Source organism: Centropristis striata, chromosome 4 (assembly GCF_030273125.1).
Source record: "Centropristis striata isolate RG_2023a ecotype Rhode Island chromosome 4, C.striata_1.0, whole genome shotgun sequence".
Classification (NCBI taxonomy): Eukaryota; Metazoa; Chordata; class Actinopteri; order Perciformes; family Serranidae; genus Centropristis; species Centropristis striata.
In genome coordinates this window covers 9,679,641-9,705,743 of record NC_081520.1, presented here as the reverse complement: position 1 = coordinate 9,705,743, position 26,103 = coordinate 9,679,641, and the positions used below count along the sequence as shown (strand labels likewise).

The window sequence follows — 26,103 nt, the reverse complement described above, 5'->3', positions numbered from 1 at the left end:
ATTTGCCTTTTAAACAGTGTACCAACTGTAAGGACTTGCAAGAAATATTCCAGCACAAAGCCCCTGAAACCAAAACTTGTCCTTGACCTTTTTGGGGGGCTGATTCTTGTTAGCTTTGGACAGAGCGGGGCTAAATGCTAGCTACTGTTTCTAGTCTTGAAGCTAACCTAAACTAAGCTAAGCTAAGCTAAACTAAGCTAACTGCCTTCTTTCTCCAGCTTCATGTTTTATATATTCTTGTCTAACTTTTGTCTATTTCTTTACACAAATTGATGAAAACCCAATTCACGACAGTTATTCTTGGTCTTTCAAGGCCACCGGGACTGTTTTGCCCTTTTGTTTATCAACCTTGCATTTACAAAATCTAAGGCGCAGTTCACTCCAAAATCAAAAAATTATATTTTTCCTACCTCTTACCTACTGTGCTATTTATCAGTCTGCATTGTTTTTTCGTGGGAGCTGATGATTGTCAAAGATTATTTATTTACATTTTTTCTGGAAAGAGACATTGCTGTAGACTTTTTCAAATGAAGTTTTTTTCTGAGTGCCATGTAGTTATATTATTCACTAACAAAAGACCACGGCAATTTAAATTTGATTTCAGAGAAGTTTAATGCAGGGGATCAAGTGAGATGTGTATAAGACATGGTCTTTGTTCCTGAACTTTGTTTTATCACTCCGGCAATATCTTAAACACTCTGAAACAGGTCAAAGAAAAATGATTTGATTTTTGATTTTTAAGTGCACTGTCACTGAACTTGTCCATACATATTGGCAGCATAGGGATGTATAAAGCTTCCAGTAAGAGCAAGTGGACAGAGTAGTATTCTGCTTCTGTGTATCTGACATTCCAGTTACAGTTTCTTTTTTCATTCAGTAACTGTAGAGGGAAGGAATATCGACATGTTGGGTAACAAGGTTTTACTCTGAACAGGCAAGGAAGCTGGAAGACTGGTGAAAAGGAGAACGGGTCTTCTGAGGAGGAGAAAAAACTGGAGGAGAAAGTGGAAGAGAACAGCCAAAAAGCTGAGGTGTAAAGAAACGGCAACCATCCTTTGGGAATGTGAAAGGTAGAAAACATCTCCGTCACATGCCAAAATAATGATGAGTCTTCCTTCTTTTTGTCAAAACAAACAAAAAAAACTAATTTTTTTCTTTTCTTTGCAGTGAGAACGTGGAACTTTTGCACATTTCTCTTCACCTCTGTCTTTGGGAAAAATCAAAACGAGTGTACATTGGAATGAAGACGGTTTGGATTTGGTTTCAGGGAGAATTTTACTAAAAAACATATCCAAACACCCCCCCAGCCCCTCAAACCCTCACCTGTCCTTTCATTAAAAAAATGAATGGATACTGTATGTGATATACATAACTTGTCTGCACTACTGATACACGTGTAAACTTGTCAACTATTAGGATTCATGTTTGTTAGAATGGAGTTTGGGAAGCTGAGAAAATGCAGATCTTCTTTGGTTTTGTTAGTTGATGCAAATAGAATTACTACTAGACCAGTTGCCTTTGCTGTAAGGATGTGTAGGCCTGCGTTAGTTTGGCTCTTTGGCCCTCGGAGACAATACAGGAGCCGAGGGGCCTCACCACCATCACTTCTTAGTTTAACGTCATCACGTTCAAAAACCTCTGCCTTCAACATCACTCTACTAAATCTGTTGTTTTTGTGCATCAATTCAGGCGTAAAAAAAGATGAAATAGAGATGAAACTTCTGAAAGGGCTATGGGTATATTGTTATACTCGCCGTTAGTTATAGATGGTAATATGATTTAAACGTTGCATAGCAGGAAGAAGGTGATGTGCCACAAAGTTCGTACACATTACATGATTTTTTTTGTGTTGTTTGTTTGTTCTTTAATTGTGTGTACCTCTTTGCAAAGTAACCAGGAGAGAAAACAAAAACTTTTGCCTGTTTTCTTTTTCAAATGTACTGTACATTCGACATAACCACTGTATACCACAAGCAGGTAGATTATTGAGAGAATGTATAGCATAACTCATATTACAGGCTTTCATTTGGCTGTACAGAATGTTTTACATAAAGCCATTGTTTGTTTCCATGCAAGAAAAAGTCCTTGTAGTAGTGAAAGGATTTTTTTAGTGTCAAGGCTGTAAGTGAATTTGTGCTCCATCAGTGTTGAGGTATGATTGTGTATTGTGTAGCTATGGCCTAATGTTGTTACGGAGCACGTGGAGAGGACAAGACGTCATGTAGCCGTCACAATATGTTTGCCTTCTTTTGAAAATCTACCTGTAATTGCTTCAGTTTGTGATGTGCACTAGGGTTCATGTTTTCATGTCAGAATTGTGTAGAATATGATGGAATACGCGCAGCTGTACATGTCACGAATTTGGTCCTTTTAAAGAGCATTTACTAAATTTGACTATGTATCAAGACCAGGATGTAATTGTGATGTATGTGAATTTAAGTTTCTTTTTGCTATTTATATTGTACAAGATAAAAATGTCCTGGTAGGCAAATTCAATAATTTTCACACAATCCACAACTTGGATTAGTAAATTGCTTGCAGACTTTCCAAAAAAAAAAACACGTAATTAAGTTGCGAATCATCAGTAGGTTGCTCAGTGTCTGGTTGAATAATAGATTCAGCATGTGATAATCTCAGACCACCAAGCTGCTGTTTGTTGCCTACCATGTGTGAAACCATCAAATTGGAAGAATGACCAAAGAAAGTGAACATTGCCATGCAAGTATTGTAAATACCTGATGTTTGTTTTTGTACTTTTGTTTAAAATAAAGTGTACATTTGGAAAAGTTATGTCCACTGAATATTAATTATGTTGTTACAGTTTTCACACCACAGTTCTGAAATGCTTTGCACTTTTATACAAGTAAAAAAAAGTTATATGAAGATGGCACAGAATGCCTGTATGATGTCTGTAGTGACCATAATTACTGTAGAAGATGAACCATAACAGAGCAGAAATAGAGTTTAAAAATAGTGGAAAAGTATGTAATTTTAGCATTGATTAAGTAATGTTTTCTTGAGGGGAAATTTATTGGAATCTTTCTAAAGTTTCTGCATCTGAGGTACAAATTTTAAAATCTGATGTTTTTATTTATTTGCGTTGGAAACTATTCAATTTGTGTTATGTTTAAACAAGATGGAAATATTGTTATGAAGAATTATGTCAAAACTGATCATGACTTTGGATTTGGTCCAAAATTCATCACCATATTTTTAATCTACAGTATCAGGAAAGCATCCTCCACAAGAAACATGCAAGCCTGACAGTTTTAGAAATGACATAGTAACTAATAGTAGATGTGTGTAAGCCAGTGTTATTTATATCAGATTCAAAACCATTTATAACTCTTTACCTCAGTGGAAAGTAACATTTACTGTGTATAAGCACAATAAACGGTAGCACCCCTCTGCTCCACCAGATTTCATATTGTACTTTTTTTTACTTTTTTTTTTTTTAGTAATCACTCTAATTAAGATTAGTTTATGGAGTAAACTCCCCAACAAACAAACATTAAATGCTGCTTACATGGTTATGCACAAATCATTATAATCTAGGAATGTATATATATTAAATATAGAGAACACACTGTCAGGATGGTTCTGTACAATGAATGCTTTTACTTTTGATAGGCTTCTTAAAGATAGTTAAAGTATAATTTCTTGTTGATACTGAATCTGACTTCTTCTTCCCGAGCTGCCATTAACTTAGAGTACTATACAATGGCAGAACACTCTACTTAGAATTTATTGTGACATCTTTAACATGATGTCTTGTGTCATGGAAACCATTAAATCCACTGACTGAAGTGGAAAAGTTATTTACTTCATACTGCAAACAAAATCTACCTCTGGGTACAAATACAGTCCTCATACACACACACAAAAGAGGCACATATCACACATCATTCAACTTAAGACAGTGGGAGTTAAGAAATGGCAAGTTAAACAAAAATTAAAAATTATTAAAAGTTCTTAGAGGTCCAGACTATACTTAGATATTGATGTGAACTAAAATACGAATAGCAAAAAAAAAAAATAAGACAGAAAAATAAACAAAATAAAACAGCAAAATAAAATAAAACTTGTTTTGGCTGTAAAAAACGTAAATAAAGGTTAAAATGTATATATAGAAATAGTGAAAACATACATAAAAGCAACAATAAATAAACACCTGTGCAAAGCATAGCAGGGACAAAACTGTTTTTGTGTCTTTTTGTTCTACACCTAGGGATTGTAAACCTACACCCAGAGGGGAGGAGCTGAAACTCTGTGTGCAATGGATGGGAACTGTCATTTAAAATTGAACCAGTAATGCGCTGTAATTGTTTTGTGTACAAGGTCTCCACGTTGAGCTGTGGCTCACCAATCAGTCTGCTAGACCACTTTACTATTTGGTTGACTGAGTTTTTATTTTTCAATGAGAGGTTGCCGTCGGGGTGTGTGCGTTACAGGGGCCAGTCTATACCACCCCTATGAATTTCATTGCCTTAAGTGTTATAGTGTGGCCACGGTACCAAATATAAAATTAGACTGCCACCACAGTGCCACCTAGGGGCCTATCAATAAAACCTTAAAGGGTTATCCTCAGGAGGGCATTGACAATAGCTGTACCAAGTTTTGTATAATAATGCACAAACTATCCCTTTAATCCTCATACAGTTTCTGAAGGAGGACTCTTAACTGATATGTATAAGTTAGAAGAGGCAGTTAGCAATGGTGGAAAGTAACTATGTACATTTACTCAAGTACTGGACTTAAAGTATAATTTTGAGGTACTTTTATGTACATTTTATGTAACTTTATACTTCTACTCCACTTCATTTTGAGACATATATTGTACTTTTTATTCCTCTACATTTAGCTGACAGCTTTACTTACTTTTCAGGTCAAGATTTAAAATGAAAAACATGATACATTTAAAATGATTACCCATATTAGTATTAGTACTTTTACTGAAGTAAAGGATCTGAACACTTCTTCCACCACTGTCTTTTTTACTTATTTACTTTTTTTAAACTTTTTTTACATTTTTAATTTTAAATGTTTTTAATTTTTTTATTTTTTTTATTTTTTATTTTTTTAATTTTTAATTTTTTTAATTTTTTAATTTTTTAATTTTTTAATTTTTAATTTTGTTTAATTGTTTTAATTGTTTAAATTTTTAAAATTTTTAAAACATTTTTTAAATTTTTTAAATTTTTTAAATTTTTTTTAAATTTTTTTTATTTCATTTTTTTAAAAATATTTTTTTATAATTTTTTCTGCGTTTCTACGCATGCGCGGCTTTCCGGCGCTTCTGCGCATGCGTGGCTTTTCTCAGCGAAAGACCGCGCATGCGCAGAGGCGAAAACGGCCACGCATGCACAGTAGAGCAGAAAAAGCGTGCATGCGCAGAAGGAAAAAAAGCCGCGCATGCGCAAAAGCGACGGAAAACCCGCGCATGCGCAGAAACGCAGAAAAAATAAATAAAAAAATAAAAAAAATAAAAATAAATAAATAAATAAAAAATACAAATAAAAATAAAAAAATAAGTAAAAAAGACAGTGGTGGAAGAATGAGAATGGGAGATGACTCCACTCCGCTCATTTTAACTACCTAATAAACTTTTAAGTGGTTTAATTTATAAATATCATGTTTTTCATTTTAAATCTTGACCTGAAAAGTAAGTAAAGCTGTCAATTAATGTAGAGGAATAAAAAGTACAATATATGTCTCAAAATGTAGTGGAGTAGAAGTATAAAGTTACATAAAATTTACATAAAAGTACCTCAAAATTGTACTTTAAGTCCAGTACTTGAGTAAATGTACATAGTTACTTTCCACCATTGCTACCTGCCTCTTCTAACTTATACATATCAGTTAAGAGTCCTCCTTCAGACACTGTATGAGGATTATGAGTGCATTATTATACAAAACTTGGTACAACTATTGTCAATGCCCTCCTGAGGATAACCCTTTAAGGTTTTATTGATCGGTCCCTAGGTGGCACTGTGGTGGCAGTCTAATTTTATATTTGGTACCGTGGCCACACTATAACACTTAAGGCAATGAAATTCATAGGGGTGGTATAGACTGGCCCCTGTAACGCACACACCCCGACGGCATTATGCCCCGACACGCATGTACTGCGAGGGCCCGTTCAATACTGCTTGCAGTCCTAGTTTAGTTGTGAATTCTGATGGCATTTGGAATAAAGGACTTTTAAAATATATTTTTAGTTGCCTGCGGAACTCTGTATCGCCTCCCAGAGCTCAGGAGCTCAAACTGTCTGAAGAGAGGATGGGGGCAATCTGCCAGGATGCTCCTCGCTTTCTTTTTCGTCCTTTCTGTTTTGAGTCTGGTCGAGGGCTTCTAGGTTCTTCGAAAATAATCACATGAAATGCAAGGTCATTTACTGGTCAGGGTCAGCAGCGGGGTCAGTCCTTTGACTGCTGCAGTGAAAGCTTTGCAAATTATAGCTTAAACAGCTTCTACTGGACCTGCTAGGAGCTGATGAACAATCTCTAAATAAAGTGCACACCAAGAAATGTATGCAGCGTGGACGTCATCATCAGATGGTCTACATAATACTGAAGAAAATAAGCTTTTGCTGCCATCTTGTGGTCAGGGAATATATTTTGAAATCAAGGAAATATCTATTAGATGTGTTGTGGTTTCTTCTGGATACAGCCTGAAGTCTGAGCACATGAGCTACACAATGGGCCTTTATTTGAACTTTGACAATATCAGGAAACATCTGATTAAATATTAGAGCTCCACTTAGATTGAAAAAAAACTTCCAAGTTTAAAAAGTTTAAAAAAAGTATGATTTTAGTTTTTGCCTAACAGCATTATCAGTGTCACAAGAAACATAATTACAGTTAATAATAGTTTTCTCTTTTGAAAACTGACTCCATTATCCAACTACTGCTTGACATCACAGACATGGTACTGTAGGCTACAACAACATGGTAAACAGGGCTGTTATAACAGTATAATCACTCATTTTAAGTGGCTGCCATGATGAAAAGAAATAAATGGGGGAAATTGTACATGACATGTTCCTTTATTGTTTTGAACATTAACACATGCTGAAACACAGAGAACATAAAACAAGATCCTATATATGATTTTAAATGATTAACTGGTGCACAAACCATCTGGACACTTATCAATCAAGATGGATTCATGGTGTCACCTTTACCTCAGTCTCATTCTTAGAAATAGAAAAGTAAACATCAAAATGATTTCACACATTTGAAACATTTGTTGCAGCTTGCAGTAATATTTTAGTCATGTGTTTGTTGATTATATTTCCGTCTTTGACAGGTTTATGTTAATTTCTGTGTCTATATTTTGAGATAATGTCTTGAAATATACAGCATTACTTTGCAAAAGCACAATAATCACGAGATAATAATAAACACACCCCTGACCTGAGTGGCCTTCAGTGAGTACTATATGTCCTCTGACAGGCAAAAAAACAGAAAGATGACCCAGAGAATGCAAGATGGAGCTGGAGGACCTGAAACAATGTAGCAAATAATGTTTTTTTAAAATCATCTTTCTCAGAAAAAGTAAGAAGTCTTTGATTTGATGTAGTCTAGAATAAAATTAACCAATTTCTTTAAGCAATAAGGACAAACTGAAGGCTTGAATTAAACCTCTCCCGTTGCAGCACTTTCTGACACAACTGACTCAGTAACATCACTCACTCACTCACTCACTCACTCACTCACTCACTCGCATATGAAATGCTGCCACAAACAGGAACACATATAGGCCTTTCTCTCATGTCACTTGAACATGATTTTCTATGTACTTTCATTGTTGTCTTCATTTTCACCCATACGATATCTTTTTGTGTTTTCTTCCAGCTGCTATGAGCGCAATAACTGTGTGTGCAACCCCTCACAAATGAAGACTATTATAAGTTGTTGAAATGCTTTAACTTAGACTTAATTCAGGGCTTCATAATTTAAAAAGTAACTAACACAAACTATAGAAATAATGTTATAATGTATAATAATAATAAAAACCCTGAAGTGTTGACCTCCACCTTTGCTTTACACCCTGTGCTATGTACAGGTGCATCACAATACATTAGAATATCATGGAAAAGTCCATTTCCAGTAGTTCAAGTCAAATGGCCCCAACCAAGTATTGAGTGCATATAGATGGACATACTTTTCAGAGGCCAACATTTCCGTGTTAAATATACTTTTTAAAATTGGACTGGATTTCAGGTCTTCATTAAATGTAAGTCATAATCATTACAATTAAAATGTATTAAATTAATTAAGACATGAAATGTTTAATTCTGTGTGCAATGGATCTATATACTGTGTTATTTTCTCTATTTAATTGAATAACTGACATAAATACATTTTCTTTGATATTCTAATTTATTGAGATGCACCTGTATACTAAATGTGTTTCCTGAATCACCTGTCCGTTATTAATTCTTTTTATCCTAATTTACTAAATTATTTTCATCCTTTGTTAATATTCTTACAACTTAAAGTTGTGTGTTTTGCTCAGATGTACACAGTTGCCCATAAACTTGGAATAAAATATATATTTTTTACCTCTTTCCATGAAATGATTGTGACAATGTGATTTATTCTTGACAGATAAAGTGTATATCTTCTCAAAACTTTATTAATCAATCTCTTCCAAACATGGAAATGAAAATGAAATCACAATTAACAGAGGATTGTGTCTGAAAACAAAATGATTCCAACTTTAAGGACGACCTATATGTATGTCCCATAGTGTTTGTCCTGACTTCCCAGGATGGCAGCGGATAAGAAACATATTCCAGAAATGTATTAAACTATAAGTGCTTGTTTTGTTGTTTTCTTTTCTCTTGCCTTGGAACATTGGGTGTGGTTTGACATTATACATGTTTTCATCCGGCATAACATTGTTTTCCATTGCTTTATGTACATCAGGGTTTCTGTGGTGTCCGCTGGGGTTTGTGTGATGTGGCTGTACGTGATGCAGACTGCTGCTGTGGGCTGAAAGTAACAATTTATGGTCAATCAGATTGCACTCACTCAAAGGCACTCAGCATTGGATAGTGTGGTGTTAGCTAGTAAAAGTACCAATGGCTAATAATGACATGAGCATAAGAGTATTTTGCAGAAAATCTGTGCACAATGTACATCTTACAAAGTTTGTGCTCCACTTGTAATTTGAGAAGCTTTTCGAATTGTTTTTGCTGTTTTTAAATAGCGCAGTACAAATTCTTCTGACATAAATTCCTGGCATTCTGGGCCGAAGTATACCTTTCAGCTATGTCATGTGTTGTATGACTAACTTGCTGCTGCGGCATCTCACTTATTAACCTGTGATGCAACACTGCAGGGGATATAAAGACCCTGCTATATGCTGAAATATAGTCATGAAAAAGACAATAGGACCTTAATATATTAAAGATAGAAATTTAAAATCAAACTTTCTCATAGTTTAGGGCCCTTTTATTAGATCTACAAATAGCCAAAAACAGGTTTAGTGGGTCATTCTGTTTGTTGCCTGGTACAGCACAATCAGGACACAGAAGGAGGGAAAGATAAAAAAAAAAAAAGAAGAGTGAATAAAAGGGGGAAATAACTAAAGACGGAACGAAATACAGGGAAAAATAAGGAAGAAATAAAGGAAGGGAAGCAGGAAGGTTTGCCAAGGAGGTGTTTTGCTTTTATTTTACATAAGCAGAGTATTTAATAAAGTTTCAGAATGTTCTACCATATGTTTTCACAGATCCTAATTGGCTGTATAATGTTAACTAACCAAGTACACTGTTATCTAAAGTTAACATATAATAATTTAAACCTTCTTTCTAAAAATCTGTCCACAAACAATAACCACGTCATAGAAATTCCCTGTAATCCCTAATAAGGATGACATGTTCTGCTTTAAAACAGGACTTTATGATTGTGCCTTAATTGAGGTTTATTTTGTGCAATGGTGGAAAGTACATTTACTCTGTTCTTAAATACAATTTTGATGAAGTTGTACTTTACTTTAGAATTCCCATTTTATGTAACTTTATTCTTCTACTCTACTTCTACACTACATTTTGAGGTGAATACTGCACTTTTTACTCCACTATATTTAGCTGACAGCTTTAGTTACTTTTTAGGTCGAGATTTAACATAAACATGATACATTTAAAGTGAGTTGACATTTGTTGAAATTAAACCTAATTGCAGTATGTTAAGAAGATAAAATTAATCCTTCAGAAAATTAAAATACTGCTTACATAAAAGCATCAATAATAATAATAATAATAATAATACAATAATATATTTGGAATATATACAATGATCTGAGTGGGTCCATTCTGCATAACAAGTACTTTTACTTTTGATACTTTAAGTACATGTTGATGCTGATACTTTTATACTTTCACTCCAGTAAGTTTTGAATGCAGAACTTTTACTTGTCATGGAGTAATTTCAGTGTTGTATTAGTACTTTTACTAAGTGATCTGAATACTTTTTCCACCACTGATTTTGTGTAACATGACAGTCGAGGTCCATACATATAACGTAAGAGTCCCGTTACAGCGTCTGCTAATATCCTGGTAGAAGTTGTGCCAAAGGGTCAATGGCATCCACATCTGTGTTCTGCTCAGTGGGTCAGTGGGGGGATTCTGGACTGGGCCGTCATTATTTATGGCAGTGGTCAACACTGGTGTCCAATAAAAACAAAGTCTCAAGTCTGATAGGCAGGGCCTGTCAGTGTGATGTTTTGTGTTCCCATGTGTCGGCAGGAGTTTCCTGACATAGCTAAAGGTTAACTAAACAGCTCATATATGTTCGTGTGCTCTTCTGTCTAAATGTGTTTAATAGGTTGGTTGTGATCAGTGGTGTAATGTAACTAAATACATCTACTCAAGTACTGTACTTAAGTACGATTTTGAGGTACTTGAACTTTACTTAAGTATTTCGATTTTATGTAACCTTATACTTCTACTCCACTATATTTTAGAGGCAAATATTGTACGTTTTACTCCACTACATTTAGCTGCAGCTTTAATTACTTTTCAGGTTGAGGTTTAACATAAAAACATGATCAACTAAAAGTGATTAGACGTTTTTTTTTAAATTAAAACTCATAACAGTATATTAAGTAGTTAAAATGAGCCCTGTCTTTACAAAATTAAAGCACTTACATAAATGCATCAATAATAGTAATCGAATGATATATTTAGAATATATAAAAAAAAACATATAAATATAATAATAATAATAATAATAATATATAAATAAAACAGTCGGGGGGGGGGGGGGGTTCTGCATAATGGGTATGTTTACTTTGATACTTTAAGTACATTATGATGTTGATACTTTTGTAATTTTTACTTCAGTAAGTTTTGAATGCAGGACTTTTACTTGCAGTGGAATCATTTCACAATGTGGTATTAGTACTTTTACTTAAGTAAGGGATCTGAATACTTTTCCACCACTGGTTGTGATAAACTGGTAAGGTTTATTCAACCTGTAGCCCAAAGAGCACTGAACCATAACCAAATATATTTTAAGAGATTTTGTATGGAAATAAATTGCCAATAACTGTTGGAAGCTGCCAAGCTAGCTCATTTTTTTTTTCTGGCGGAAGAGGAAATTGTGCATCTTTAAGTATGAAAGCCATAATGGTAACAAAGTGTCATCCTTAAGGACTAAGCTAAATCTAACAGGTATAACAGCTTGGTGTTGTTTTGTGTCTCAGAACTAAGGTCGAGGGCTAATTTTGATATGTCGCCAAATTTGATCATCTCATGAATATAGTTAACGTGTTGTCATTTCTCTCTCTGAACTACACATACAAACTAATGCCTGCGTTAATATGCAGCAGACCAGGCATTGCTCTCCTATATATGGTCCACAAAAACATAAAAATCAAAAATCAGTTTATTTTCATATTTATTCTTAAATTATTTTACTTGTCTTTAAAGACCTTCATGGTCTTGCACTGGCCTACTTGTGTGACATGGACGTGAACGGCCCCTCAGGTCTTTCAGTTGACCCAACGTGCAGGACAAAAACTTTTTGTCATCAGCTATTAGTTTTTATCCTCAGAGCTCTATAATTACATCACCTTTTAGGACCTAAAGTAATCAATAAAGCAACAAACATCCTCTGATTACAAAAAAAAATTCCAGATTGCTCCATCATGGCACCCAAAACCAGAACTATATTCGACAACTCCAATTTTTAGTAACTAAATAAAAAACATTTTTTGTGTGGAAAGCAGTTGTGTCAAATTCAGTAAACAGTCCATAAATACTGTGAGGAGACAGAGTTATCATCAACCCCTGCTCTTTGAAGACAGAATGGATGATCATAATGTAGTAGTTTGCAACTTTTTGAAGATGCATTAAAATGTAATAGGCATATAGATTTAGATTTTTCCAAAATGCAGACCTGTTGCAGACATCACAAAGTTAGTCTTTTACCTGAACCTCTTGTGCCTGTATGATACATGGAATAATTGCTGAAGAAAAACATAAAGAAAGCCACAAGTTTATAAGTTTAGCTATAAGTAAAGTGTGCTAGTGAAAGGCCTCAGTAGCTTTACATTTGACTTAGAGTTGTACAGCAGAGATGCTGACCTCATCAATTACATTTTTACTCATTAAAATTAATTATTTTGCAACACTGACTTTTTGTAGCTGTAGGTATTGCCAACTGTTTATTTAGTGTTTTTAGCTCTTAACCAAATGCTGATTTTTAGGGTTTCTGGGTAAAAACATATTTTCTTGATAACTATTGATTAAAACTTCACACTTTTAGCCCATCTTTATATTTAAGAAATGTCTAGTCTTCATAAAAGAATGTAAACATATTATTTAAAGCCTTAAGGTGCCCATATGTAGGCCTATATTGAAACCGGTTTGTCTTGCTGTAATCATTCCTCTGGTTCATGCAAAATATGTGCTGCAAAAAATATTTTCCAAACTTCATCTAAGGCTTCAGTCCAACAAGCATAGTAGCTATCTTCCAACCCTATATGTTTTTGGAACAAAAATCCCTGATTTTGCTACCATTCTTCCACTGTAGGTCAGCAAGTAAAACAAAAGAGGGAATTGTATAAGCCTTACAGCCTTTGTAGTATAAAAAGCATTATTATTATTATTATTATTATTATTATTATTAGGCTTTTATTATTTTAAGGCCTAGGTTGTAATAATTCCTCTTATTCATGCAAAATAAGTGTTGAAAAATATTTTCCAAATTTTATCTGAGGCTTTGGTCAGACAAGCATAGTGGGAATCTTCCAAACCTGCTTTTTTTTTGGGAACAAATTCCCTGATTTGGTTGCGATTCTTCCATTGTAGGTTAGCAGTGAAACACTGTGGAAACACAGAGGGACTTTTATAGATTTACTAAAATGACTGTAAAGTAGAAAATGAATCATAGCAGTTTGACATAAAACAAAAAAAACAGCCTATTGAACTTGTTTAATGAAACATTATTGAATAAAAAACATTATTATATCATTGTTATTATTATTATTATTATTATTATTATTATTAGGCCTATCTCTGGAAACCAACAATACAAACGAAAGAAAAAGGAAAACACAGACCAGCTTACTGTAGGTAAGAGAGGTTAGGCATCATAACGTTGCAATCGGTAAAAAATAAAAACAAAAAAATAAAAATAAAAAAATAAACGCAGTCTGCCGATATTAATTTCTGCCGGATGGTAGCAACAGGCCAGACACGGTAAGAAAAACAGACAGGGTCACCACTGGAGTTTTTTTTTTTAAATATCACCATAATGCATTTTATTTTACTGCAGTTTAGAACTCACCTGCAACTGTATACATGTAACTGGAACAATAAGGTCTATATAAATCTTCAGAAGATCCTCCAGCACACATTTCAGAGCTCATGCTACTTCTATATAATAATGTATAAACTCCATAAATTTAGATATCATCTCATCAGTTTCAATATATTTTACTTCTTTTATTTTTACAAACCTTATAGTTTTCATTAACTATATTAACTTTATTCCAGACAGTGACCAAACAGTCTGAAATCATAAGAATCTCAATGCAGCGGTATTTTGTGATTGTCCTTACAGCTCAAACACCACTGGAGTTATGTGTGTCCTGTAACTCTGGCCAGTTAGATTTTATTCGTCATTGGTACATCCGGGCACTTTATTTTTTTTGATTGACAGTTGCCATGGCAACAAGCTAGAGCATCGCCATTTTGTCAGGAGGGTTTTTTTTCCCAGCTCAGTCTTTTCAAATGTTCTCCCTTCCCGCCGGAATAATGCTGTCAGTGGATATATATTTGACGTTTTTGGATATCGAAATGCGTCTAGTGGATCGGATTAAGAAGATCAAGAGGCCGACGTGTTAACATAGTTGAGATAATTAGGCGGCGCCGCACTAACTCAGTTGTCCGTGTCTCTGGTCCACCGGGCCGGTTCACTGCGCAGGTTTGGACCGCGCGCCATTTTGTGAAAATTGACACAAAATTCCTAACCAAAATTATCAGAGGACACGGTATCTGTTTCATGTTGGAAATACTCTGGATTGAACTGCGTTGACGTGTTTTATCGAAGTGGCGGACGCTAAATTTGCAAAGACGACGTAAAATCAGAATTTGGCATAAGGTTTATTTAGCGGCAGCTAGAATTGTTAGCTTGAGGCTAGCCGAGGAAGCTACAGCTAGCCAGGGCAGCTAGCTAATGTTAGCTGCGTTCATTTTGTCAACTAAGGTTAGCTAGTGAGTTATGCGTGCTAGTTAACGTTAGCATGTTGCTAGTCATCAGCTGATAGTAACGCTAGTCAAAGTCGCTTCGATCGCCGATAATCAAAGCTCGGGATATGAAGAGCATATTAAAATAATTGTAGAGTTTGCCGATCGGAGGACAGAGGGGGATTGGATTCAACGTTAACATTAACCGTGCAGGGAGGGGAGAGTCTCAAGCTGGATAAGTTTCCTCATCATACAGGTTATTGGACTTTAAATGAAGATCGTGCCATCAGAGGTGAGCAGTTGTAAACATGTTATCTTTCACATGAGCCGTCGTTAGCTTCTCCACGTTAATGTGTGTTATATGTAAGGTGAATGGTTAACAATGATGGAGGCGACAGTGAAGTTGAGATGGTAGCTCGCGGTGTGGCGGCTAGCTAACACTTTGTGGCGGTGCCGACTCCACTGAAGCCATCGGTAACATTTGCTTCCAGTCAGTAGGTCAACTGGCTGATTTTAATGTTAGTTTTTCAGCGTGTTGTGAACTAGATGGGTGCAGCGGATCGTCTGGACCTGAACGGACAGTCATGCTGTTAGAGCTAACGTTAATATTACACACTGTCATTGTAAGATCTGAGCAAATGATGCCGTGTTAGCTAACAGCCCCGTTTGATTTACTGCCAATGCAATGTCTAAATATGTCATTATTACGTGTAGTTTGGGGTATTGGAGCTGTACAGTACAGCTCGCCTAGCTGTGGTAGCTAACTCTGCTAACCTGGCTACCGGTTAACGTTGACTTGTTGACGAAGCAGCTGAATGGGCCCCACAACCCGCTGGCTGCACACAGCGTCACTAGCTAACCTTAACGCTGGATTGGTGAGAGATATGCTTGCTTGTCCCGCAGTTTTTCAGGGTAACGTTAACGACGACAACGTTAGCTAGTTAGACTGAATACGTTTGCCATTTATACGAAGAATCGGAGGCTCACACACGAACGATATGTAGCAAGAAAGGACGCACAATTAACACTGAATATGCTTTCTAAATTTCAACCATGACGAGATCTACCCCATCATCTGTAAGTACAGACAGAGCTACTCGGGAACCGTCTTTATGCACGGACGTGAGGCTTTTAATTGTTTTGGATGGGTTACATTTGATTCAGCTTTGGATCTTATCAGTTGGGCGTGAGAAGATGACACACAGGCTTGTTCCAGAGGTCTTCAGCTATCACTTATGATATGATACGGCTACTAATAGCCAGCTAGCTGTCGTTATATTTACACCTAAATAGGCCCGTTGATGCCGTGATGAGTGGAGCCAGGAAAAGGAACTGTTCATATGTCAGTACTGAAAATAAAGAATTATCAAACGTTTATGATAGAGTAAAGAGCTACAAGTGCGCTTGAAAAATGGCTTTGTGTTCAAATACAGCTTGAATTTTCCCATAGGGGTTAGTGATTTTTAAAATGTCAAATACACCCAATACTTATGTTAGTCTGCTGTCAGCTATTGTGTTTGTAAAATGGGCTCAAACCAAACTTTTTCAGTTCTTTGTCAATTTGCATGATACAGTAATGTACAGTTCTTTAATATAACATAGTTATTTAAGTGCAGTTATTTCACTCAGGCTAGTTTGGCTATTAAAGTATATTTCAGGTACATAAAATCCACTATAATTGTTAAGGTATTTTTAATATGGACATGCTTACATGAGAACCAGTGATATTAAGTCCACAACAATAATAATCCTTATTTGTTTTGTTAAGTGTTAGTTTGTGCCTCTCTAAATTAACTATTTATCTTTCAACACTTTCACAAGAGCTTCTGATTTTTTGTGTTATTAAAATGTAATTACATGGGCCTTTGCTGCTTTTGATTGTTGTTGCACAAGCAGCTTGCCTTTTTATTGAATTTCTTCTTTATTTTTAAATTCCCCAAAAGTTCATAGATTTACCCCAAACACACTTTTCAAAGTTTTGGGGTGTCCTCTATTGTTTAGGGGTCCCCTGTCACTCTCTCAAAAGTTCAACCACTATGAAGTTAAATCCCCACCAAAGATGCACAATGATAATGATCTGTTTTCATTCTTTGTAGTGGGTTGTGGTTTGCTGCTGGACTCTCCTCCCAGGATGATATGAAATTTTACAGGAGATGATGCATCCAGGTTAGCTGCTATATATTAAGCCTTAACCCTTTGGTGGGAAGTGGTGCACCTAAGATCTTCTTCTCTTTAATTTGTTTTGCTATTTTGAATTTGACATCTGGATGATTTTCTTTTAGGACATGATAAAGTGGGAATAAATCAAACAATGTCAAATCATTATTAGAATTTGTCAGTACAGTATTTAAATATAATTTTAATGCAAATTAAGTTTTTATCTTATAACAGAGCTCCAAGTAATTAAAACATTTTTAAAATTTGTTTCCAGGGCTCAGATAAAGAAACAGATATGTTGGTCATCATGACAAATCTGTTTTTATCATTAAAGTGCTTTAAATCTTCTTAATTTGATATGTGTATAAAATAATTAAAATGATTGCATTCAGGCCCATTTAATTTAGCAGAATTTGTTTTACTTTAACAGTATAGTTGGTACCATCCTTGAAACATGATTTTTTTTAAATAAAATATTTTATTTTCATACAATAGATAAATACATATATACAATATAATATATTTATACAATACAATAGAATAAATATATACAAGTTCATTTAATATATATATTTCTATTTATAAAAATATAGTACATAAAATATCTTAGTTTCTTAAAATACAGCCTTTGCCTATGCTCTATCATCTTACAGTTCCTCTTATTTCTGTCAGTGGATGTGTATTTTTTCCTTTTCCAAAGCTGGGTCAGCTTTCTAATGCTCTCAGATGGAGTGCAGGTTTTGGGCTGTGCAGCTATTTTGCTGTCAGGCTCTTGTGTTGAAAGCAGCGTCTAAGTGTGCCAAAGTTCAATTTTATTTCTTGTTTATTTCTTGTTTTCTCATTGGAAAATGGGAGCAGCTCTGCCCTGGCAACAAAAGTAGGCTATTTGCATACTGCGTTGTGATTGGTCTGTGCATTGATGGGCTTGCCAAATCACGCTGTATCTCTGTGGTGATAGGCTATGCTAATTAGGTGCTGTTGCTGGGATTCTGAATAGTGGTTACTGTGTAGCACTGGTGAATTGTGTTGTCTGGTGAGAGATGCTGATAGCTGAACATGCTATTTGATAATTTTTTGATTCCTTCTGGCTTAAAATGAAGGATGATTCACTGTATAGTGTGGAGATGCTTTATTTTCACCCCTTTTCACTGTTAAACCTGCTGTTTTTCTCCTTTTTCTTCACAAAGGTTGATATGTTACTGCTATAATTCATTTTGTGGTTATCCTTTAATGCATTTTTCAGAATTTACATGTTTAACAAAATACACTTTGTATTAATCTGCTATTTTTTCTTAACAATACATTTTTCCTTTTTTCTGTTTTCAGCATCTTATGATCATTTTTGTCTGTGTTACAGTGTGCGCTTGATCAGTTTAACATACATGTAAATATTACAAATGCATAATTTGCATTTTGCATATATTTTCTTTAACAAAGGTAAATTTAGACATTATTGCTTTTAGGAAAATCTCAGTGGTTAGATTAACCTGGAAATAATGCTCATTTATATTAAATCTGTACAATAAGAAGCAAACATCTTTACCTTCTATTTTGGAGGGGAGTATAGAAGAAACAATGAGGAAACACTGCTGTTTTACATTAGGATTATTGCCATTTTCCCTCCTCTGTGTGCTATATATAATGTTGAATTTAGGTAATATGCAACTCATAGCAGTGTTAATTTCTTCTAGGAGGAGAGACTTCAGCATGCAAACCTTCGTCCGTCCGGCTTGCGCCCTCTTTTTCTTTACACACTGCTGGTCTTCAGATGGCTGCTCCAATGCCCCATACGCACCAGCAGTACAGTGACCGCCACCAGCCAAGCACTGACCAATCTGTTACGGTCTTACCGTACAGCGACCAGACACCACAGCTCACTGCCAATCAGGTACACTAACCCTACCCTACCCCAGCTCTTGCATTTCTTTTAGTTTTAATGTGTAGTGTTACAAGAATTGCCATACTTAATGTGATATGAAAGTGCACTTCCCTTTTTTGCTGCTGTCACCAGGCAGAGTAGCTGCTTGTAAATGTTCTTTCAGTCTAGCCATTTAGTATTGTGGAAAATATATTGTATTAAATTTAATGAATGGGCTCTTGTATTTACCATTAGCAATTCATAGAAGCCCTGTTATTTACAAAAGTACTGTGCACATTGTTTGTTTATTAAATGTTGTGACTTTCCCATTTGATACTTCAGAGGCACATGCCCCAGTGCTTTCGTGACCCAACTTCAGCTCCCCTGAGGAAGCTCTCCATTGACCTTATCAAAACATACAAACACATCAATGAGGTTTGTTTTGTTTTTCATAAAACACATTTATCTTTATAATCTGTTTCTTAACATCGTAAAGATTTGGAAATTTGCAGTATTGTAAAACCTCTTAATGAGAATTGTTTACTTTTTCATTTTATAGGTGTATTATGCAAAAAAGAAGCGACGGCACCAACAGGGTCAGGGTGAAGACTCCAGTCACAAAAAAGAGAGGAAAGTCTTCAATGATGGCTATGACGATGATAACTATGACTACATCGTCAAGAATGGGGAGAAGTGGATGGACCGCTATGAGATTGATTCCTTGATAGGAAAAGGATCATTTGGACAGGTGCTTAATTATAAAACACTTAGCGCACACACACACACACACACACACACACTTGGTTTGAATACATGTGGCAGAAAACTACCTTTAATTTGGAGAAACAAATGATGGTTTTATTTTTGCCCTGTATAATAACATTAAGATGTTTGATACCACTTCATGAAGGTTCTCCATATGCAGTTAACATTTGAAATGTTGATCATCAAAATAATTTTTCCAATTTAAATTTGGGGAACATTAAAATGTGCTGTTGTTGGTATTTGTAGGTCGTGAAAGCTTATGACCGTGCTGAGCAGGAATGGGTTGCCATTAAGATCATCAAGAACAAGAAAGCTTTCCTCAATCAAGCCCAGATTGAAGTGCGCCTCCTAGAGCTCATGAACAAACATGATACTGAGATGAAATACTACATCGGTAAACCACTCTTTAAATTTGCCTCTCTTCTGACAAGATATATTAATGAAATTAAAAGGCCTTTCCTGTATTTTACTAACAATGGGTACCTTTTGGTCTTCTGCAGTTCACCTAAAGCGTCACTTCATGTTCCGGAACCACCTCTGCCTCGTGTTTGAGATGCTTTCATATAACCTGTATGACCTACTCCGAAATACCAACTTTCGTGGTGTCTCACTCAACCTCACCCGGAAGTTTGCCCAGCAGCTATGCACGGCGCTGCTCTTCCTGGCCACGCCTGAGCTCAGCATCATCCACTGTGACCTGAAGCCTGAGAACATCCTCCTCTGCAACCCCAAGAGGAGTGCCATCAAAATAGTGGACTTTGGCAGCTCATGCCAACTGGGACAAAGGGTATCTAGCTGCAGTTTTCCTCAACAGAAATTAAAAAAAAAAATGTATACAAGAATGTCCCTGAAAAGTGTGTGATAGTTATTGCTTTACATTAGTTGTAATGAATATGTCATTCAGAGTTCACAGGCAAGAGTGGAGTCTGAATATTTGTGCTTTCTTTTTGTAGATATACCAGTATATCCAGAGTCGCTTCTACCGTTCCCCAGAGGTGCTGCTGGGAATGCCCTATGACCTGGCCATTGACATGTGGTCCTTGGGTTGCATCTTGGTAGAGATGCACACTGGAGAACCTCTCTTCAGCGGAGCCAATGAGGTATAAGGAACTTAAAAAAAGATTTGTGTTGTGTTTGTGATATAACTGAGATTTTTCACGTGATTTCTAGTCGACAAATTTCATGAAGGCCTCAAAGACTGAGAAGTGGAGTATAAAAGCCAAAAACATCACACAACACTTACTTGTCAGCCTTGTTATATTTCTCTCCAGTAATTGTGGCCTCTTGCCAGAGCCTAATGTTTTGAAAGTTAATTTATATTGGGATAACATTTGATGACATAATGGAACATTTTCTGGGTATAAAATGTATTCAGTGCTGCTTTTAAGTACATGTACAATGTAAACAATACAGTAACTTCATTAATGACTTGATCCCCAGGTGGACCAGATGAACAAAATAGTCGAGGTTCTTGGAATTCCACCTAATCATATAATGGACCTAGCCCCAAAAGCCAGGAAGTTCTTTGAGAAGCTTTCGGATGGGACATGGAGTGTTAAGAAGACCAAAGATGGCAAAAGGGTGAGCTCGGTTTTCCTTTTTTGTTGCTGCAATTGGACTAACTAGAATGTGTTTCGTTAATATTGTGAAAACCAAGGTAGATTGTGTGTTGATGTACTGAAGTCCTGGCTGAATAAATCTCTTAATCTTTGTGTACTTTGCCTTAAACAGTATAAGCCTCCAGCCTCGCGGAAGCTCCACTCCATCCTGGGTGTGGAGACAGGGGGTCCAGGTGGCCGGCGGGCGGGGGAGTCTGGCCATGCTGTTGCTGACTACTTGAAGTTCAAGGACCTGATCCTCCGGATGTTGGACTATGACCCTAAGAGCCGCATCCAGCCCTACTATGCCCTGCAGCACAGCTTCTTCAAGAAGACTGCGGACGAGGGGACCAATACAAGCAGCAGTGTGTCTACGAGCCCCGCATTAGAGCAGTCCCAGTCTTCAGGAACCACCTCCAGCACCTCCTCTAGTTCAGGTAACTGCTACCTGAGAACTGGGCTGCTCCTCGTCCTTCAATAGACATTGATTTGTCAGTTATTCAGTTCTAAGTGTTCACATGAGAAATCTACCATATAATTTCTTCATCTATTAAGAAAGGAGTATTGGTTTTGTGGACGTTGCCATCAATACTGTGAATTGAGGAATTTTAAAGAACGGTTAACTATTAATTGCACACTTTCAGACAATTCCAACATGTAAAGTAAATGTTAGCTAATTCTATTGTAACAGGACATATTTTAGGTAATTGCGTCTGCACTGGTGACACTTTGTTTAACCCTTAGGAGGATCATCTGGGACAAGTACCAGTGGCAGAGCAAGATCAGACCCTACCCATCACCACTTGCACAGTGGAGGACACTTTGGCACGGCCATGCCTGCTATCGATGGTGACAGCCTCTGCCCACAGGTCAGTAAGATACCAAGAAGCATCTGAGATTTTGTTTGATACTGAGTACGTTTCTTGTGATAGTGGCAAATTAAATTTTGTTTGTGTATTTCCACAGAGGCGGCACCCATTATTCTAAGCTGTTCAATAAAGATCTTTTCACAACCATTTTTAGGGGTTACTGCTTTTCTGTAATAAACGAACCCCATAAAAAGATGGTCTTTTTTTTTCGTGTTGCTTGATTGACTTGTTGACATTGCCTTGTTTTGCTTTCTAAATTGGGAATTATGTCATCTCTGTTTAATTGCCTTGCAAATCATAATGTAAAACAATGCTGACTTATAAATGTTGCAGCCATATTCCACAACTGACTCTTGTTATTTGTTAAAATTGACAGGCAAGACAGCCTTACCCACCCCCGCTGGTGTGGGGAGGTGGCGTTGGACCAGAGTCAGTCACTGGAGAGACCCACCCAGTCCAGGAGACCACCTTCCATGTTCCCCCTCAACACCCTAAGGCCCTGCATCCCCACTCACATACTCATCACCACCACGGGCAGATGATGGCTACACGGCCACGCCCACGCCACTACACCTCCCCGACACACAGCTCCTCGACACAGGACTCCATGGAGGTGGTTCATGGCCATCTGTCCATGACCTCCCTGTCTTCCTCTGCCTCCTCTTCCTCTACATCGTCCTCTTCCACTGGGAACCATGGCAACCAAGCCTACCAGCTCCGCCATTTGCCTGCCGGAGCCCTTGACTTTGGTCAGAATGGTGGGCTGAGCATGGGGCTAGGTGCCTTCTCGAACCCACGGCAGGAGACTGGCATGGCAGCGCACCCTGCATTCTCCATGGGCACGAACACAGGGCCTGCCCACTACCTAGCGGAAGGCCACCTGGGCATGAGGCAGGGCATGGACCGGGAGGAGTCTCCAATGACTGGAGTGTGTGTGCAGCAGAGTTCTATGGCCAGCTCGTGACTGCACTGACATTTGGCTGTGTGTTCCCCCTGTGCGTCATTTTTAAGGTGGTGTTTTTTACTACAAGGTGTGTTGAGAACAAAAGCTGCTCACGTCAGAAGGGAGATATCACTGAACCGCTACTACAGAGAAAAACCTTTGTTAAAAAGTATATATGTAATTTTCATCAGTTTTTCTTTTGCAATCATTAGGCACAAAATAATACTGCGGAATAACCATAGTGAGATTGAGACATCCATCTTACCATTTCACCAGTTTCATGTAACCACCAAGTAATCACCATATGGTATTATGTGGCAAAATCTTCTAAGGAGCATTTCAGAGCAAAGTTTGAAGCTGTTTTGCAGGTAGCTGTTGGTGATGAAATGCTTGGCGTCCTCTTTCGGTTCAAACCGTGGACTGCCTGACATTACTGTTCCACTGGTTCTTAATTATTTTTGCCCTTTTAAGTGAAATTTCTCGTAAAAGCTGCTTGTAAATCCTGTAGCTTGACAATGAGGGGAAGTGTTTGCGGTGATATTTCTTGTTGTTGGTCGGTATTGTGTAACTCTGTTAAAGGGGAGCACATAGCAGTGGAGTCCCTATAGCGTGTGCTGGCTGGGTGGAGAGGAGACCCTGCAGGTGGATACTGACACCAGCCGGGTCAAAGGAGAGGGAAGCACCACCCCTCAGGCCTAGAGGCCCCGTAGTCCTGCAAGCTGCAACCGGGCCCGGCACAGATGAGAGCAGCGATGGGCACGGGAGACGAAAGGATCCAGCCCAGTGAAAGGAAGACAGTCAGTGGCTGGTTCTAGATAACCCTTTGGCCTTATGACTCATGGACTTGGAATGGGATGGAGCTGGACATTATCATTTGAATTAAGATGGCTTTTCTCTATTTTTCTCTCTAGACAGCCCTTAATTCTTTAAGGAAATTAAAACAACTTAGAAAAGGTAAATAAGAATGGTAATTTGAGGCCTTTCTCGACAAAGATTTCTTCTTCAGCAGGGCCCCACATAACAGGGTCTTATTGTACACAACAACCTCCTAAACATTACTTCCTTGAAAATCTTATTCACTGGTTAAGGATTTTGCAGTGGAAAGAACTATCTATTCCAGAGTCTACCCTTTTATGTTTTGTTATTTTTCCCTTTTGCATGTAGTTCCTCATCAGAACCACCTGCACAAGTCTCTCCATCCAAAACATGGAAACTGAAGAAAAAAATGAGTTAAGTGACTGCCTTTTTTCTCCTCAAATTATGCTGTGAATTTTACAAGAATTTATTTTCCCTTTGGATATGTTTTTATACCAAAGCAGTTGTTTTATAGCATATAGGTGTCTGTAACCAATAATGTAGCAGTTCACCACTTTGACGCAAAGTTTATCAAGATCTTATTTTAACGTCAATACAAACAGCTGCAATATATTACTTTAGCAAAACTGGAGACCGTTGTTGAGACCGTTGGCTATTGTGTATTCTGGCCAGATTTGTTTGCAACGTTTTACCAAAACTGTTTCCATATTAATTGGTAGATTATTTTGGGAGTCTTTTAAAACTTTGGTATGTTAGAGAATTTGGTAGTTACTCTGCAGGCTCCGGAGTAGCAAGATAGAAGCTGATGGTTTAAAAAAAAAAAAAGGAGACTAATGCGTTCTATTTCTGTGTCGTCGTTTTTATTTTGCCCCCATCATACTATTTCAAAGGGTTTTGCTGCCTTTCATACATCATTTGGTCAACTTGGCTAGTTTCTGCCATGAAGCAAGACTTAATGTCATTGTCTTGGCAGGGTAAGGATAATTGTGGCAAATCAGTTTGTGTTGAATGGTATTTTTCTGATATGGTAGGGCAGATCCCCCATGATTGTTGTCCTATTCAAAGGGAAAGGGTGTCCGTCAGCCCACAATTACATGCTTTGCCTAGGCAGACATGCATGTCCTCAAAACATTAGTCAATAACCAGATTTTTTTTTTATATCAGGGATTTTGAAGTGCTTTCTTTCTTCTGTTGCTCATTTTACCAGCTTTGAAATTAGACAGAAAAACCTGCCCACAGCCACCTTTCAAATTAAAGGGCAGGCCACAGGTCATGCTGTTGCCATTTTAAAGGAGAAACCATCATAAGAGATCATGCTTGGTATTTCCACAAACACAAATGTAAAGCTACCTATATTGAGATTGGGGTTTTATCTGGATGTCAAGGTTAATTGCAAATTTGCAATCATTTTTCATACCCCGCAGAATTTGAGACATTTAGAAATTGCCAGTGGTTTTATTACTGGCACTCATACTGGTACTAAACATTCCAAAAATAAAGACTGAAAAAGAAAAAAAATTGACTGCAGTGACTCGTAAGTGTGCGCCTATTTCAGATCATGCTGATTGACCTCTTATTTAGAGCAGTTGTCATGAAATGCAGCCCCTTTTTAATAGTTGAAATAGAATTTATGTATATATTTATATTTTTTTAATAAAGGAAGTATAGAACTCACTACCTTGCTCCTGCTGGTATGTTGATTATGTTTGTCAATTTGGTGACCATTCAGTGGGCAGGAACTCCTGTTTTCTTAGTGGCAAAACCTTGCCTTTTGGCAAAGGTACTTGACTACATCAGGACAACACTATGAGGTAGGGTTTGAATCAAACAGGGAAAGCTAGATCTTCAAACCTTAATAATTTTCACAGGGTATATTGTAAGTGCATGTACATCACAAACCTTACTTTTTGGTTATATGAGAAGCACATGGTTGAAAAAAAGGTTCCATCTTTCATAAGCCTGTTAAGTTTGTGGGTTCTACACAAACACGTATACTTGTCGACATATCTGAACACCCAACAGAAGTTGAATTCCTCTTATTTAATTTGGATTTATCCTTTTCATTTTTGATTTCACATTTTTTCACTTTTTTTGTACATGCAACATGCACTATAGAATTGAACAGCATGGGGGAAAGGATAAGTCCATGTATCCACAGATTGTAAGATCTAGTCAAGACTTTGCTGTGTTTATGACAATGCCCTTTGTATTATATTAAGACAGTCTTATGTATGATATATAAAAAGAAGTTAATTGAATTGCTCTGTGTGTCTTTATTGGTCTCCATCTACATTAGCTAGTTTTATTAAAAAAAAAAAACATAATCAACAAGAGTACATTATCACACAGTGCTTTTTGCTGTAGATAACATGCGTAAAAAGTCTCGCGAAAGT

The 26,103-nt window shown here is 36.8% G+C and overlaps 2 protein-coding genes across 7 annotated transcripts in view; both read left to right on the top strand.

Moving 5' to 3' along the window:
* Positions 1–2,790, top strand: part of LOC131970165 (CD166 antigen homolog A-like) — a 42,660-nt gene extending 39,870 nt beyond the window's left edge. For both annotated transcript variants that reach the window (XM_059331466.1, XM_059331465.1), the window contains 2 exons: positions 935–1,070; positions 1,168–2,790. In XM_059331466.1, the coding sequence (XP_059187449.1) occupies positions 935–1,037 (103 nt within the window). In that variant the 3' untranslated portion in view covers positions 1,038–1,070; positions 1,168–2,790. The remainder of the gene's footprint in view (positions 1–934; positions 1,071–1,167) is intronic.
* Positions 2,791–14,214: 11,424 nt separating this feature from the next.
* On the top strand, positions 14,215–25,972 carry dyrk1ab (dual-specificity tyrosine-(Y)-phosphorylation regulated kinase 1A, b). Of its 5 annotated transcripts, none has more exons than XM_059330926.1 (12): positions 14,215–14,996; positions 16,801–16,870; positions 18,553–18,749; positions 19,062–19,154; positions 19,279–19,467; positions 19,731–19,878; positions 19,985–20,271; positions 20,438–20,584; positions 20,925–21,065; positions 21,216–21,519; positions 21,827–21,951; positions 22,328–25,972. In XM_059330926.1, exons 2-12 carry the CDS (start codon positions 16,858–16,860, stop codon positions 22,913–22,915), a joined length of 2,232 nt encoding a protein of 743 aa, XP_059186909.1. In that variant the 5' UTR covers positions 14,215–14,996; positions 16,801–16,857; the 3' UTR covers positions 22,916–25,972. The 5 variants fall into 5 exon arrangements, with proteins under 5 accessions (XP_059186909.1, XP_059186912.1, XP_059186910.1 ...); XM_059330927.1 differs by lacking the exon at positions 14,215–14,996 and adding an exon at positions 15,076–15,781; XM_059330929.1 differs by lacking the exon at positions 16,801–16,870.
* The last annotated feature ends 131 nt before the right edge of the window (positions 25,973–26,103 follow it).

What these genes read in the sequence shown, in the direction of transcription:
- dyrk1ab (XM_059330926.1), top strand. An exon ending in CACAGCTCACTGCCAATCAG is followed by an intron (nt 18,750 to 19,061) that starts GTACACTAACCC and finishes TTGATACTTCAG; the next exon opens with AGGCACATGCCCCAGTGCTT. An exon ending in GAAAAGGATCATTTGGACAG is followed by an intron (nt 19,468 to 19,730) that starts GTGCTTAATTAT and finishes TGGTATTTGTAG; the next exon opens with GTCGTGAAAGCTTATGACCG.